General features: G+C 32.2%; 2 protein-coding genes across 3 annotated transcripts; both read right to left on the bottom strand.

Annotated features, from left to right (window-relative positions):
- Positions 1–2,827: 2,827 nt before the first annotated feature.
- Positions 2,828–4,031, bottom strand: LOC126692388 (uncharacterized). Its single transcript, XM_050387982.1, has one exon. The coding sequence runs from the start codon at positions 3,465–3,467 to the stop codon at positions 3,000–3,002; it is 468 nt and encodes a 155-aa protein (XP_050243939.1). The 5' UTR covers positions 3,468–4,031; the 3' UTR covers positions 2,828–2,999.
- A 2,804-nt stretch (positions 4,032–6,835) lies between these two features.
- LOC126692390 (uncharacterized) lies at positions 6,836–12,033 on the bottom strand. Of its 2 annotated transcripts, XM_050387984.1 has the most exons (3): positions 11,900–12,033; positions 9,529–9,807; positions 6,836–7,300 (listed from the first exon to the last, which is right to left on the bottom strand). In XM_050387984.1, exons 2-3 carry the CDS (start codon positions 9,767–9,769, stop codon positions 7,146–7,148), a joined length of 396 nt encoding a protein of 131 aa, XP_050243941.1. In that variant the 5' UTR covers positions 9,770–9,807; positions 11,900–12,033; the 3' UTR covers positions 6,836–7,145. The 2 variants fall into 2 exon arrangements, with proteins under 2 accessions (XP_050243941.1, XP_050243942.1); XM_050387985.1 differs by lacking the exon at positions 11,900–12,033 and having other exon boundaries at positions 6,836–7,337; positions 9,529–9,668.
- Positions 12,034–13,934: the final 1,901 nt, after the last annotated feature.

The following is a 13,934-nucleotide window of genomic DNA, read 5'->3' as shown; positions in this document are numbered from 1 at the left end:
AGTTTCTTTTTCTTTCTTCAGCTGCCTTCTCGAAAACCAAACAAGACGTCAAATTTTTAAACCAATAAATAACATGTACTCAGGTTTTCTTGGACGTTTCTAATAAAATCAAGATTAAATAAGCTACAAGAAAATTATAAAGAAAAAAAGCAATTGATATATTTTTTGGAGAGAATTTTAACCAATAGCGTCAGCTTTTAATGATAGTTTTTTATCATCAGATCAAAATACCAATTAGTTTTTGGAGTAGGCGGGGATTGAACTATAAATCACTTATTCAAAAAAAAAAGAAAAAAAAGAAGAGCAGTTGATATAGTGCAAAAAGATTTGCATTCTTTATAATTGGTGGGTGACTTCTACTTGTGAATATAAAATATGCAATTGCTATAAGAGAATCAACAAAAAGTACCCACATGATTACAATATTGAATTAATACTCAGAGTTGGAGAGACATTTTAATCAAACAAGAAAGGAAGAGATCGAAGAAAATGAGAGTACCCTTGGGAGAGAAGTTTGGTCTTGAGAGATTAAGATCTGAGTGCTAACAGTGACTCTGGTTTGAGAATTGAGAAACTTGAGAGCTCTTCGTTTGAGTAGCGGAATAGAGGAAAAAGGTGAAGAAAAGTGTGTCTACACTACAATGCTATAGGCTCTTATAAACGGTCTGAGTAAATTAGTTAAGTTAGTTACTTCCCGCTCCTTTGGGTTTTTTTTTTTTTTTTTTTTAGCTTCGGTCAGAGTAAATTAACGGATTGTTCTAGTACAGTGGATTGTGGGTCTTGGTTGGTAGATTAAAAAAAAAAAAAAGAGATAATCACCAATGCTAGGACTAGGACCCAACAAAATTAGCAAATTTTTCACTTGTTGGGGCAGACACATTGTGATTTTAAATATGTTACTTTTACATGGGTTATCATTGAAATAATTTTTATTGTAATTCAACCATAAACTGTCAACTTAATAGTTGTAAAATTGGGCTTATAATTATTGAAAGACAACAATTTTACATATCATATACTATTTGATATGCAGGATATAATAATAATAATTTAAAAGCTCCAAACATATTTAGAGTCTTAGGCTTTAACTCCTAATAGGAAAATGATATGTACCCTTAAAAAAATGGGCCAATCAATGGATTATTATCAATGGGTCTATCATTAAGTCTAGTGTAAAAAAAGAAAAGTCATATTGGTTGAGATGACAAGTTATTCTTTGCAGGTAAAAAAGTCATGTTAATGGTAAATCCAAATGATAATCAGAAAAAATTACCAATTCAACTATTCTTAAAAAATAATTGTATAGAGTTACTTAGGTATGATTTGTAGTTATGTTGTGTTTGTTTTACCTAAAAATCATTTTTCCAATTTCAAGTGTTTGGTGTCATTGAAAATGTTGTTCAACCTAAAAGGTTGACCATAAAATTTGGGGTATTGTGGATGATTTACACCTCTATATTCAAGCAAAAAAATTTACACATCACACAACTCATCAACTCCAACCTCCACCCCACATCACCACTCATCTATCTCATCATCAACACCGATTCTTGATTCTCTCTCTCTCTCTACTTACATAATTTTTTTGTACTTTTTGTGTTGGAAATTGTTTACTATACATTTTTTTGGGAGCAGACAAAATGTGGGAAAGTAGTAAAAAAGATGTTTTCTAAAGCACTTTTAGGAACACATATTTAAGCAATATTAATTGTCAAGTATTCAGCCAAAGAAATCCAGAAAGAGAGATATTTATGCACTACTAATCTCTTTATCAAGGTATATTTCTATAATTACTTTATTTGATCTTGAAGTCTGAACACATAAACCTCCTCGACCATTGCGACTATAAAAAGATTCTATTCAAAACATCACTGGAAAACACCTAGTCTGGGAGAGCTGAGATGGTCACGGGCCCCCATGAGACAAAGAGAGTGCTAGTAAGCTAGATTATGGGCCCAAGACTTAAACTATCCGTTTATTAAAGCAGTGGCCCAACAAGTAAACATAGGCAGTACAAACTAAATATTCCAAACCAATATTTTCCATCCCCTAAACTGAGTGGCTAAATCACTTTTTCAGGTTAAGAATTTATTCTTTTTCACGTGGAAAAATCAAGGTTTAAATCCTCCCTCCCCTATTGAATTGTCAAAAATTAAAATTTAAAAAAAAAAATGAAAATAACTTCTTCAGATTTGACTAACAATTTCAAGCCTACCATCTCCACTCCAAATCTTATATTATTTATGTCAGTTTGCTCATTTTTGTTTTAGTCAATAAAGCTTCTTTTTCGTCATAGCTTCCCCTTCAACCCATTTTAGCAGTAGTCCATACCATAACTACAAGACTTTTGAAAAAAAAAAAAAAAAAAACAAAACAAACAAACAAACAAAATGCCTCATACCCATGGGTAAGTACACTCATACACTAATTGTTCTCACTAGCTGCATCGATGCAATGGCCAGTTTCATATTTTTAAGTACTCATTGATCATTATAATAAGCACAAATTGATCATTAAAACTACACATGTCAACTGGTTTAGCTCTTTGGGTTATATAACATTTCCTTTTTTTAATCCTTTCTTTATATACGAGGAATTTGATTCTAGTCTTTTGTATATTGACCACCTCCCCCCCCCCCCCCCCCCCCAAAAAAAAAAAAAAAAAAAAAAACTTCATCAAATGACTAGCACCCACAGCTCAATGAAATGATTAATTGCTAAATCATAGAGGCATTAGCATAAGAGCCTGTGATCAACAAGAGCTAGATAATATCCATTCAAGCAAATTAAGCAATACTAGAGAAAATGTGTCAAGAATGTAAAGGGCCTGCAATTTGCCATATAACCTTGAATTTGATTAAATTAAAAGATCTTCAAACAACACAGTTAATACAAAGAATCTTATCATTTCCCGGTAAAAAGTTTGGGAAAAGATGAAAATGAACTATATACAAAACTCTATAAAATTACATAATTTACATTCACGAAATCAAACCATATCAACCAAGATGAATGGCAGAGAAGACACCATTGGCCACCTCCATGAAATGATGCACAACCATGACTGTCGACACCGGAACACTCATCGTGATCAGTGCAAGCATCCCAAGAGCCAAGCTAGGCCTTGTGTTCATCAAATGTGATTGCAATAATCCCACTAGTGTACAAATATATTCATCATAACATGTGTAATACTGCTTCTCCCACTCCATCCAATCCTCTGGAGGTTCATAGTTCCTTTCAATCATCTTCATCTCATGTATGCGTTTCCTCAAAATGATCATACTTTCATCTACCAAGCATCCTCCATTATAATCTGCAGGCTCGTACGAGTCTCTTCTAGCAGCAAAAACCATGGCTGCACTTGATCTTTTACCATGCAAGAATCTCACACTCTTACATTCTGATTTGCTAAAGGGAATTGGCTGAATAGGAAGTACTGAGGAAAGTAAAGAAGTTGTTTCCATTGCTAAACAAAAGTGAATATCAAAGCGGAAAGATGGATGAGGAAAAGGGACTTTGGTTATCACATTTATAGATAAGAATTTCAAGATCTAAGCATTGCAAAACTTTAATGGGTACTTGACACGTGTCCTTTCAACACTCTTTTAATATTATTTATATTTATTATTATAATTATTACTGCTCAATAATATTTATGGAGCCAGGTGCTGGTTTGTCATTGGCCCTTTGTGCCTTGGAAAGCTGGCTAGCAATAAGGTCGGCGTTTATATGTTATTTAATTAACTAAAACATTATAATAAAAGGTAGACCGAACCGTTTATCAACTAAAACATCATAATAAACGGAAGACTGAATCGTTATAACTAAGTTGAGTTATTAATCCATATTTGTTGTAGTGTGTGTGTGTGTCTAACATAATATATGCCACTTTACATGGAGATTACATGTGGATGTGGGTACCATATACAATAAGAAAGTGACAATAAGGAATCAAAAAAGAGAGGTACCATATACAATAAGTAAGTGACAATAATGAATAAAATAAAAAATTGAGAGTGGCAGAGCACTTGACTTTTTGAAAATTTCAATTATAGCACTGCCAAATTGATAAACTTCAAAGTATATTACTTGTGAATCAACTTCCTCCCCTGACCCCTCCCCCCACCCCCCCAAGAATTTTAAAGGACAAAAAGTTTATTGGAAGAGTTCACTTTGATCCCCTTGAATCTTAAAATTCATTAAGGAAAACCCCAATATAAAATAAAATAAAAAATCAATTAATTCAAAGAACCAAAAAATAATAGCAGTCGCTCATTGTTTGGGCTAATATAACTCTCCCGATTTTTCCTTTTTGTATAAAAAGTTCATTCAGAAACCAAAATAAACTATATAAGGAAAAGGAAAAACAAAAGTTTCCTTGTAAGATCTTTTTCTTTGCTAAGATCTTTTTGTATTTTTAATCTTTGATTACACGTGAAAAAGCTAGTAGACTGATAAAAAGCCTCTCTTCTCTCTGGTAAAGGTGTGCTTGCTTAGCTTTTACCTATACTTCAGTAGATTAACGCCACGTACGTGTACCACACAGAGTCTGAGGCCACTTCATGTACCACATGTCCACGGTAAGAGATAACTTGAGTTTATTATATTTCTTTACTTTATGCTTTGGTTGCTGTTTTGAATTTTGTTTCTTTTTTATACTTTATACTTAATGCTTCGTGTACATAGTATTTTATGCTTTTGTTTGATTGGATATAGACAATGTTATACACTTCTTTGTGTGAAAAAAAGATAACAGTATAACTAGTTTATAAATTTTAATATCCATGATTTTTGAAGTGTGAGTAATTTAATGAAGAAAAAATATATATATTAAGAAAAAAAAAAGTGTTCAAGATTGAGTTAATACTTTTGTTGTATATGGTTTGGCCCTAAAAAAAATTCTGGCTCCGCCAAAAAATAATAGCATTCACTAATTCTTTGGGCTAATAACTCCGATTTTTCCATTTTGTATAAAAAGCTCATTCAAATCTAAACACCAAAAAACCTATAACAAATTCACAAATCAGTATTGCTCAAAGAAAAATAAAAACCAGATAAACTATATAAGGAAAAACAAACTTGTCTAGATATTACTCAGAGTCTAGAATTGATTAGACAATGCTCAAGATGTTGGTATTTAGTGTGCAAGAACAGGAGAGAAGCTGATTCAAGAACATAAATTTAATCAATTTTGACCGATCAAAAGTTGAATCTATAGAATCAGTTTTTCAACCCATCAAACGTTTAAGGTTTCAAACCTATTTCACTAAGTATATAAAGAAAACCATAAGGCACGTTTTAGAAAACTTTGGAGCTGCTTAGTTTAAAATCTAAAAGGTTTTGTGCATTCTCCTTTCAGAGCCACTACTAGAAATCAATCTACATACAATCTAAACCAGTAGATCTGAATTTGCTACAAACCAGTCATCAAATGTGCTAAATCTAAACCTTCAAGTGGGTGATCTTGGAGTTGTACTGTTGTAGACTGAAGGTCTATGTTGGAGTAAATCTTCAATGGGATTTTAAAGTGCGTGGATTAGAGGTTTACATTGCAATAGATCACTGTAAGGGAAGTCTGTGAGATTCAGAGCTCAATTGGGTAACTAAAGTTAGATTTATTACAAATAGGGTTATTTTTGTTTGTAAATCTCAACTGTTGCCTTAGGATTGATTAAGTCAAGCGCCCCCCCCACCCCCCCAATTTTTTTTGTAAAACTAGTTTGGTTTCCTACTTTTCCACTGTACATGATATTTTTTATTAAATTTTTAATCAAGGCATTCATAATTAATCTAATTAACAATTTGACCTTAAAATTGGTTAAATATTAGGGGTCTAAAACTAATATATATAAAGTACATGTATTATGTTTTACTACTACATATTTATCAAGTACTTCTAGATGACCTCCTACAAGGGTATCCACATAAGGGCTCATTGGTCTTAGGAGCGTAAACCTAGAAGTCTCAAATTCAATTCACCATATTATCCGTCCATAGGGTTTGTGGGATATCTCATTAGCAAGAAGTGAAATAGCCCAAACAATGGCTAGAAGCCTAGAGCCCCACTTCCTTATATCACACACAAAAAGGGTACTTCATTGGGCTTTAGCTAAGATCAAGTATTGTAAATTCTCAAGGTTTTCATATTGCATTTTCAGTCAGAACTGTCAAACTAGCACTTCCAACCTCCAAAATAAGATTATTTGGAAACGCCTCTCAAACAAAGAGACACCGGCTAATATCAGTCAACAACACAACCTTCTGATTTGTGTCATCTGTTGTCATTGCTATTGCTAAAGAATAGGGGATTAATTTTGTGCTCTTAAGCTTATATCAGGGTCCCATTCTAAAAGCTGCTGCAAATCCAAAGAGGCCCAATCCTAAGGAATCCGGTTCAAAGAAAACAAGATACAATATACGCAAGTCTAAAGGTTATGATACACGGGTTCCGCCTCTCAACCAAATTTGGTATTTCAAACCCTGACGTAAATTTAACTTGACAGTGCATGTTATTAACTATGGCTAGTTTTAGTGCAACCAAAACCTACATTCAAACTACTGAATCAACAAAAATTGACCAACCCAAAGTACAAGAAACGAAAAAACAAGCAAGAAATGACTATTTTCTCTTTTTCTCTCCTTACCGGTTGAGACAAACAAGAGTTAGGAACGATTTCTAAAGATAGGAGTAAAAGGTGACTGCAACAGTTACATCCAATGGGAGAGTGGTAACAGTGAATATTAATGTAATGAAATGTAGTGATATCATATGGATAATGCGATTTTATGTTTCTTCCGTACATGTCCGTTGTCAAATTAAGGAAGGTTACCATGAGGATAAACTCTTTAACAAAGCTTTCCAAACTTTTCATATTACATACACCACAACAGCAGAGCAACCAAGAATATATGCCCCAACATTTGGGTTTTACTTTTACACAAAAAAAAAAAAAATTTGAATCTGAAAATCCAATTTAGTAGTGCTACATGATTGAAAAGGAAAAGAAAACATATGAAAAAAAAAAAAAATATATATATATATATACCATATACATATTACAAATAAAGCATAGTAGGAAACAATTGAGAATCTTGGGTTAAAGAAGTGAACCATGTATTCATTGTGGAAGACTGTAACTGCATCAGTCATCATAAGAGGAATGCGGAGCAGCAGTACATCCAGGGTCAAAGGGGTCTTCAGAACCACAGCAATGCCAGTATTGAAAGACTTTTCCGGAGTCGGGAGAATCCATGGTGCCTCCTGAGTAAACGCTCTCAAATTTCCTCCTTGTTTCTCCTGAGTGAGCCGGAAATGAAAATGTATGCAAATCAAACTAAACTTCAAAAGACAAGCAAAAGTGAACACCTAAAACAGCAACATAATATGTATAGTACTAATCAAAAATAGTACGGAAATTTTTTTTCTATATTATTGGCAAGTTACACACATACCCAATAATTCTTAAAACCAAGACTACACATAAACCATTATAATGAGATGAGGAAGTGTCATTTGAGCTAGAGTTCATTGGCAAGTTCACATTTGTTCTAAACAACTTTTTTTTAATAATTATTTAGGCACAATTTAAACAAAGGGAGGAGTAAAATTCATTTTTAAGGCTAAAAGCCTTTTCCTTACCAAGCTTTCTGAAACAATTCAAGAAATCCATACAATTCTACTACTCCAAACTTCATGTGGAACTTAAGGTATATGCATGTCTTTAAGTACCACAAACGGAAATTTTCACATTGAACTAGTAATACATCATGAAAATCACAGAAGTGTAGCATAAACAAATTAACCTGTATACTTCTCCTTTCTAATCCCATCAATATTATATGATCACTTAAATTATAGCAATATGTGGATATCACAAAAAGATATGACTCATGACTATTCAAACCATAGCTGCATATATAAAGCCAAATATTTTGCTTTTGTCAAACACTATAAACGCTCTTGTCAATTTCTCACATAAAGTTTTCTTCTTTCTTTCAAGGGGTGGCAACATATTTTTAGCAATAAGTTGACAACAAAAAGAATTAACATGTGACCTTTAAAACAAAGTTTTCTCAACTCCTATAGTGTATAATTGTAAATGAGTACACCACCACACGACTTTCTTCTATTGTACAAAAGAATTTGTCATATTCTAGCATTAGAAAGCTAGTAACAACATAAGAATTTCCAATTAGTATGATAGAATAGCTTCATGTTTAGTTGACTCATCATCGTGTTGAAATTTGTCAATCCATTGAAAACACCTTTGAAATAGTCTATTTTCTCAAGATTACTTACCAATGAATCCGCAACTCATATTAGGGGAAAAAAACAAAAAAAAAAAAAAAAAAAAACAAATAAAGAACTAGATATATTACAGCACCCAACAACTATCATGTTCATATTTTAACACCTCTGAGTTAATAAATTAAGGAAACATCTTTTGTTGTACATGATGGAGTATGTTATAGCAACCAATAACATGCTAAAATTGATTGTTATTATTGCTCAAAATATGTAATTTTCAATCACTACTGCATTCTTTTTCACCACCTTTCTCAAAATTGATTGGTAACTCCAAAACACAAGAAACATGGATTTCACATTTCAGTCACTACTTCATTCCTTTTTTACCATGCACCTTGCATAATCTACACGTAATTTTCCTCCAACCTTTCTTTCTTTGAAATTAAAATTTTGGTTTCCTCTACTTACATCATGAAACGTTGATACTAATTCAAAAGTTGTCACCCACACTAGATGTATATAGCCTAATACCATAGATAAAACCTTAGAAAATCTATCCCCGAGAAATATGAGTATCTCTATTTCACTTGAAATGAAAATGTGACACTATGTACACTGTCAGATTCAGGAAATAAAATCCTAACTGTGAAATAGACAGTCACTCTCTCCATTTCATGTGAAATGGAGAGATAGAGGAACCTAATTCCCCTATTGAGAATGCATCATCAGGCCTTTACTTAAATGTCTTGGGAGTCTTTGTAACAAACTTCTCATTACCTTGTGTTTAAGGTGAATCTAACACTATTTAAGCTTCAACTACATATATATATATATGACAAAGCTTAGGTATAGTTCTTTAGGCATTGTACCTAAGGTCCTCATTGAATTCAACTATGTAGCTGTATTGACTAATGCAGCATAATTAAATTCATTCATATGGTTTATTGCTCAATGAGACTACATCACTGAATTTATCTGGGAAACCTTCTTTAATTTTTCATATATATATATATATATCAATTAAGATTTAAAGGTCCATTTCATAAGACTTAACATGAAAATTATAGACTATATAGACATTTCCTGACTAACAAAATCACTGAAATTTCATGTACTAATAATCTTTTAGCAAACAAAGAAACAAATAAATAGTTCAAATGAGTTCTGCTTATGCACAAGCGTGCATGTGTGTGTATACACGAAATTGAAAAAAAAAAAAAGTGAAAAAAAAATTAAAATAAAATAAAGCAGGAATGATAATAAAGAGTGGTACTTACCACCAAAGTGAGCAGTGTGGTAGCGACAAGAGCGAGGGTGATTGAGAGCTGGGTCATACTGGGTCTTGCAATTCTTGCATGTTCTTAGGCTATATTTCTCATTATTATTGTACTGTGTTGCTGCTGGTTTCGCTGAGCATTGAACATTAAGGGTTCCCTGCGGTAATATCTTTGTTGCTAGTCCTTGGATTTGAGGAACAATCAATGGGTTTTGATGGAACAATCTCAACCCAACAACCATGGCTCTCTCTCTCTCTCTCTCTCTCCAAGTCACTGAGTCTGAGAGTGAGAGAAACAGCGTTTCAGTGACAACCAACGGGGTTTGGTTTGGATCAGGACAAGAGACTTTTGATTTTGCATCTTATTAGGATTCAAACATTTAACGGGTCTGGTTTCACCTCAAGTATGCCTTAGATTATGTTTTTTTTTTTTTTTTTTTTAAACAAAAATAAAAAAAAAAAAATTACAAGACTTCCATTCTATAATTATTTTCTCTACACATTGTTTCTGCAAAACTATTTCATTAAGCAATTGTTAAAAGCAGAAATATTTTTTTGATAAGTAATAAACTCCATTGAAAATAGATATATGGACAAAAAGATAAAACAAGGCACACAGGCAGTGTATACTAAGAAAACTAAATACATGTTAATTTTCTCTACAACCAAATTGACAGGAAAATCAGAAAAATAGAATATAATGAAACCATAAATATGAAATTTGAACTCAAAACCCTATATTAAAAAATTTAGCTCTAAAACAAGCCCAAAGTCATGCCATTACAAATATTGTCATCTTCATGCCATAGTTGTCATTGACGTCATATTCACAGACCCCAGAGAACTATAATCATTCCCACAGCCACTTGCAAATTGCCATCCTAGATCTTCACCTATTGTTGCTCTCTCTCTCTCTCTCTCTCTCTCTCTCTCTCTCTCTCTCTCTATTAGTAGAACAGTCAAAACGGCAACAACAACAAAAAAAAAAATACTCTGCAAATTTAAAATAATAATAATAATAATAATGCAAAAGACCAATCCATACTAAAACTCACTTTAAAGATTTTTTTTGACAATTTCAAAGCTAGACTTGTTGCACTTCTACTGAGACACTCACACTGACACTCCTACATCATTGATGTGGGTGTCTACAGAAACTGATCAAACTTCAAAGGGACTGTCTTTTTGTAATTTCTTTTACTGGGTCGAATTTTTTGTGTTATTATTATTATTATTATTATTATTATTATTATTATTATTTTCTGGCTTGAAATTGGTTGCAATTTTCAAGTAATAAAGGGGTTGATGCATCTTTGCTTTATTTCCTATGAGGGTTTGCTTGTGTTGCTTTATACTAGTATATATGATTGATTAATTTTGATTATGAGCATCATTATTCTTTGGTGAGTTCTTTTGCTGCATCTCATTCTCTAGTTCTTTTGTTTGGAATAGATAATCCATGAGTTCTTTAATTTTTACATTTTTACTACCTATATTTCAAACTGCTACTTAGTGAAAAAATGAACTGTCTTCTTATAATAATGGGTCATATTATCAATAAGAATCCAAAGCGACTCTACTTCCACTTGTTTTTCTTTAGAAAATAACATGGTAATTAAACAATTCACCAGTCACATTGAAGAGTAGGGACCTGGAGCTTTTTAATTTGCTACACAGTAGATCAAAAACCCCCCACACGAGTGAGATTCATATGGCCTAGTCTCGAAAAATTGTCACAAATGTTGGAATAGACAGAGGTTTAGGAGTTAGGACTGAAGAACGAATCTATACATAAAGGGGCTAATGATTTGTTTCGACTTATAGTCCTACCGTTAGTTAATTCAACGATTTAACCATTCTTGCTTAGGGATTACTAGATTTGCTTCTGATCTATGATCCTACCCATGGTTAGTTCAACAATCTAGTCCAAGATTTCACACTCTTATGCAGAGTTTGATTAGAACTTTTGAAGCATTGGATTTTCTTTTGAAAGTGAGAATCACATTCTTTTAAAAGTGTTTAGTGGCAGTTGATTAGTACATCCAAAATTCAACTTTGTGTTTCACAGCTAGACTTTGAGCTTCATTTATTCATAAACTTTTTATAAGAATTCTTAAACTTTTTACTGCCACATCTGTCATCAAAGCTTATAGCATTTACATTAACAAACAACAGAAACAGAAACCCAAATACCCACATAAAAAAAAGAAGCAGAAACCCATCACCCAAAAAACTAATCTATCACACCAAAACAAATTGGACCACATAAAATCAGCTAAACAAAACAAAACAAAAATGAAAATGAGTACTTCAAAAATATAGGCAATAAAAATCAAAATATTAAATTGAAGGGTTTGAAATTGAATGCTAACCTTGAAACAAACAAAGACAAACACCGAATTTTCTTCTTCCACTTTCCTTACTCTCTCTTTCAATCTGCAGTGAAAAAAGACGAACTCCGTTTAAATCTAAAAGCAAACAAAGAGATAAGATAGGGGTCAAAAGACGAAAATTTCCCCAACAACTCTTTCCGCTTAATATAAATCAAAAGTTTTTAAGGGTAGAAGAGTAAATTCGTCTTCACTCAATAAACAAACCCAAAATGAAGTCCATTCCTGCGGTTTTAACGCTTCCACAGTCGTTTTGCCAACTCTCCGCTTTATATGTATGTATATATATATATCAGATAAGAAATGTATTTGAAATTATTTTGTCTTGTTATTTTTGATCCAGTAATCAGTCACCACACTCGCACACTTACTCGACACACCTTTGTGGATTTGTTGTTTTAAACTTGTAAAATTGTAAACCATCAACCAAAACCACAACTCAGATTGGTAGATAAAATGAAAAGGTAAAAAAATAAATAAATAAAAGGAAGAAGAAGAAGATAATCAGAAATGCTAGGACCCAACAAATTTAGCAATTTTTGCTCACTTGTTGAGGCAGACACATTGTGATTTGTAATATATTACTTTCACTTGGATCATAATAATTGAAATCACTTTTATTCTACATCAATCACAATCTGTCAACTCGATAGTTGTAAAATTGGGTTTATAGTTATTGCAAGACAATAATTTTCAATATCGTATATTTGATATGAAGGTTTAAAAAAAAAAATGGCTCCAAACATATTTAGGGCCTTATCTTCAACCCATAATAAGAAGATGATATATGCTTTTAAAAAATGGATCAATTAATGGATTATTATCAATGGGTCTATCAAAAAGTTTAGAGTAGAAAAAAAAGTCACAGCGGTCGAGATTTCAAGTTCTTCTTTGTAGGTAAAAAAGTCATGTTAATAGTAAATCCAAACGATAACCAAAAAACTTATCAATTTAACTATTGTTAAAAATTATACGAAAATAATTATATAATGTTATTTATGTATGATTGATAGTTAGGCTGCATTTGTTTTACCTAAAAATAAAAAATATATATATTTTTCCAATTTCAAGTGTTTGGTGTCACTAAAAATGTTGGCCAACTTGAAAGGTTGACCATAAAATTGGGGCATTGTGGTATAAATTGATTTACGCCTCTATTATTAGGAAAGCATTTTACACGTCACACAAAAGTTATCAACTCCTCGATCCTAGGACTCTAGTTCATGGATTCTTAGGTTTCTAGTCATCATTGATCATGACATGAGAAAACTAAAATCTCACATCTCAATAAATCGAGTGGTGTCAAGCTTATAGTCAAGATTTAAGAAGCCTGACCAATTGAGTTGCAGTTGAAGCACTAAAAACTCATCTTTTTGAGCGTAAATTAGACAATAAAAGTACAATTCAATTACATCGAAAACATGGTTTTGGAAATAGTTTTGGCAAAACCATTTTCAAAACCATGTTTTCAATTGAACAAAACGTTCAGTTGACCCCAAAAAAAAAAAAAAAAAAAAAAAAAAAACACTTCTTTTCCTTGTTATATGTTCAGTTGAAAAAAATTTAATAATCAATAAAATAGTTAAGTAAATAGGTGCAATAGATTACTTTAGTTAATTTATTATACTAATTTCAAGGGAAATATATAAAGCTGTCAAAAAAATCAGTTGCTAGTCCCATAAAAAATATCTTAAAATATTTCATAAACCAATGTTCTTAAGGTAGATGGAAAATGACCGATGTGGATAGAATGGTTCAAAGAGGACCAATATGGACCGAATAAGATCAAAATGGACTGAATAGAACGAAAGTGGATTGTATGGACAAAATAAGACCGAATGGACCCAATAGAACCAATGTGGATAGATAGGACTGAAGTGAACAGAATGGACTGAATAGGACCAAATTGAACCTAATAGAAACAAAGTGGACTGAATAAGACTGAAAGGACTGAATGAGACCAAAGTGGACATAATGGATCAAATAGAACCGAAGTAAATTGAAGTGGACTAAATAG

Source organism: Quercus robur, chromosome 7, assembly GCF_932294415.1.
Source record: "Quercus robur chromosome 7, dhQueRobu3.1, whole genome shotgun sequence".
Classification (NCBI taxonomy): Eukaryota; Viridiplantae; Streptophyta; class Magnoliopsida; order Fagales; family Fagaceae; genus Quercus; species Quercus robur.
The sequence above is the reverse complement of the archived record's forward strand: the minus strand, read 5'-3'. Positions and strand labels throughout refer to the sequence as shown.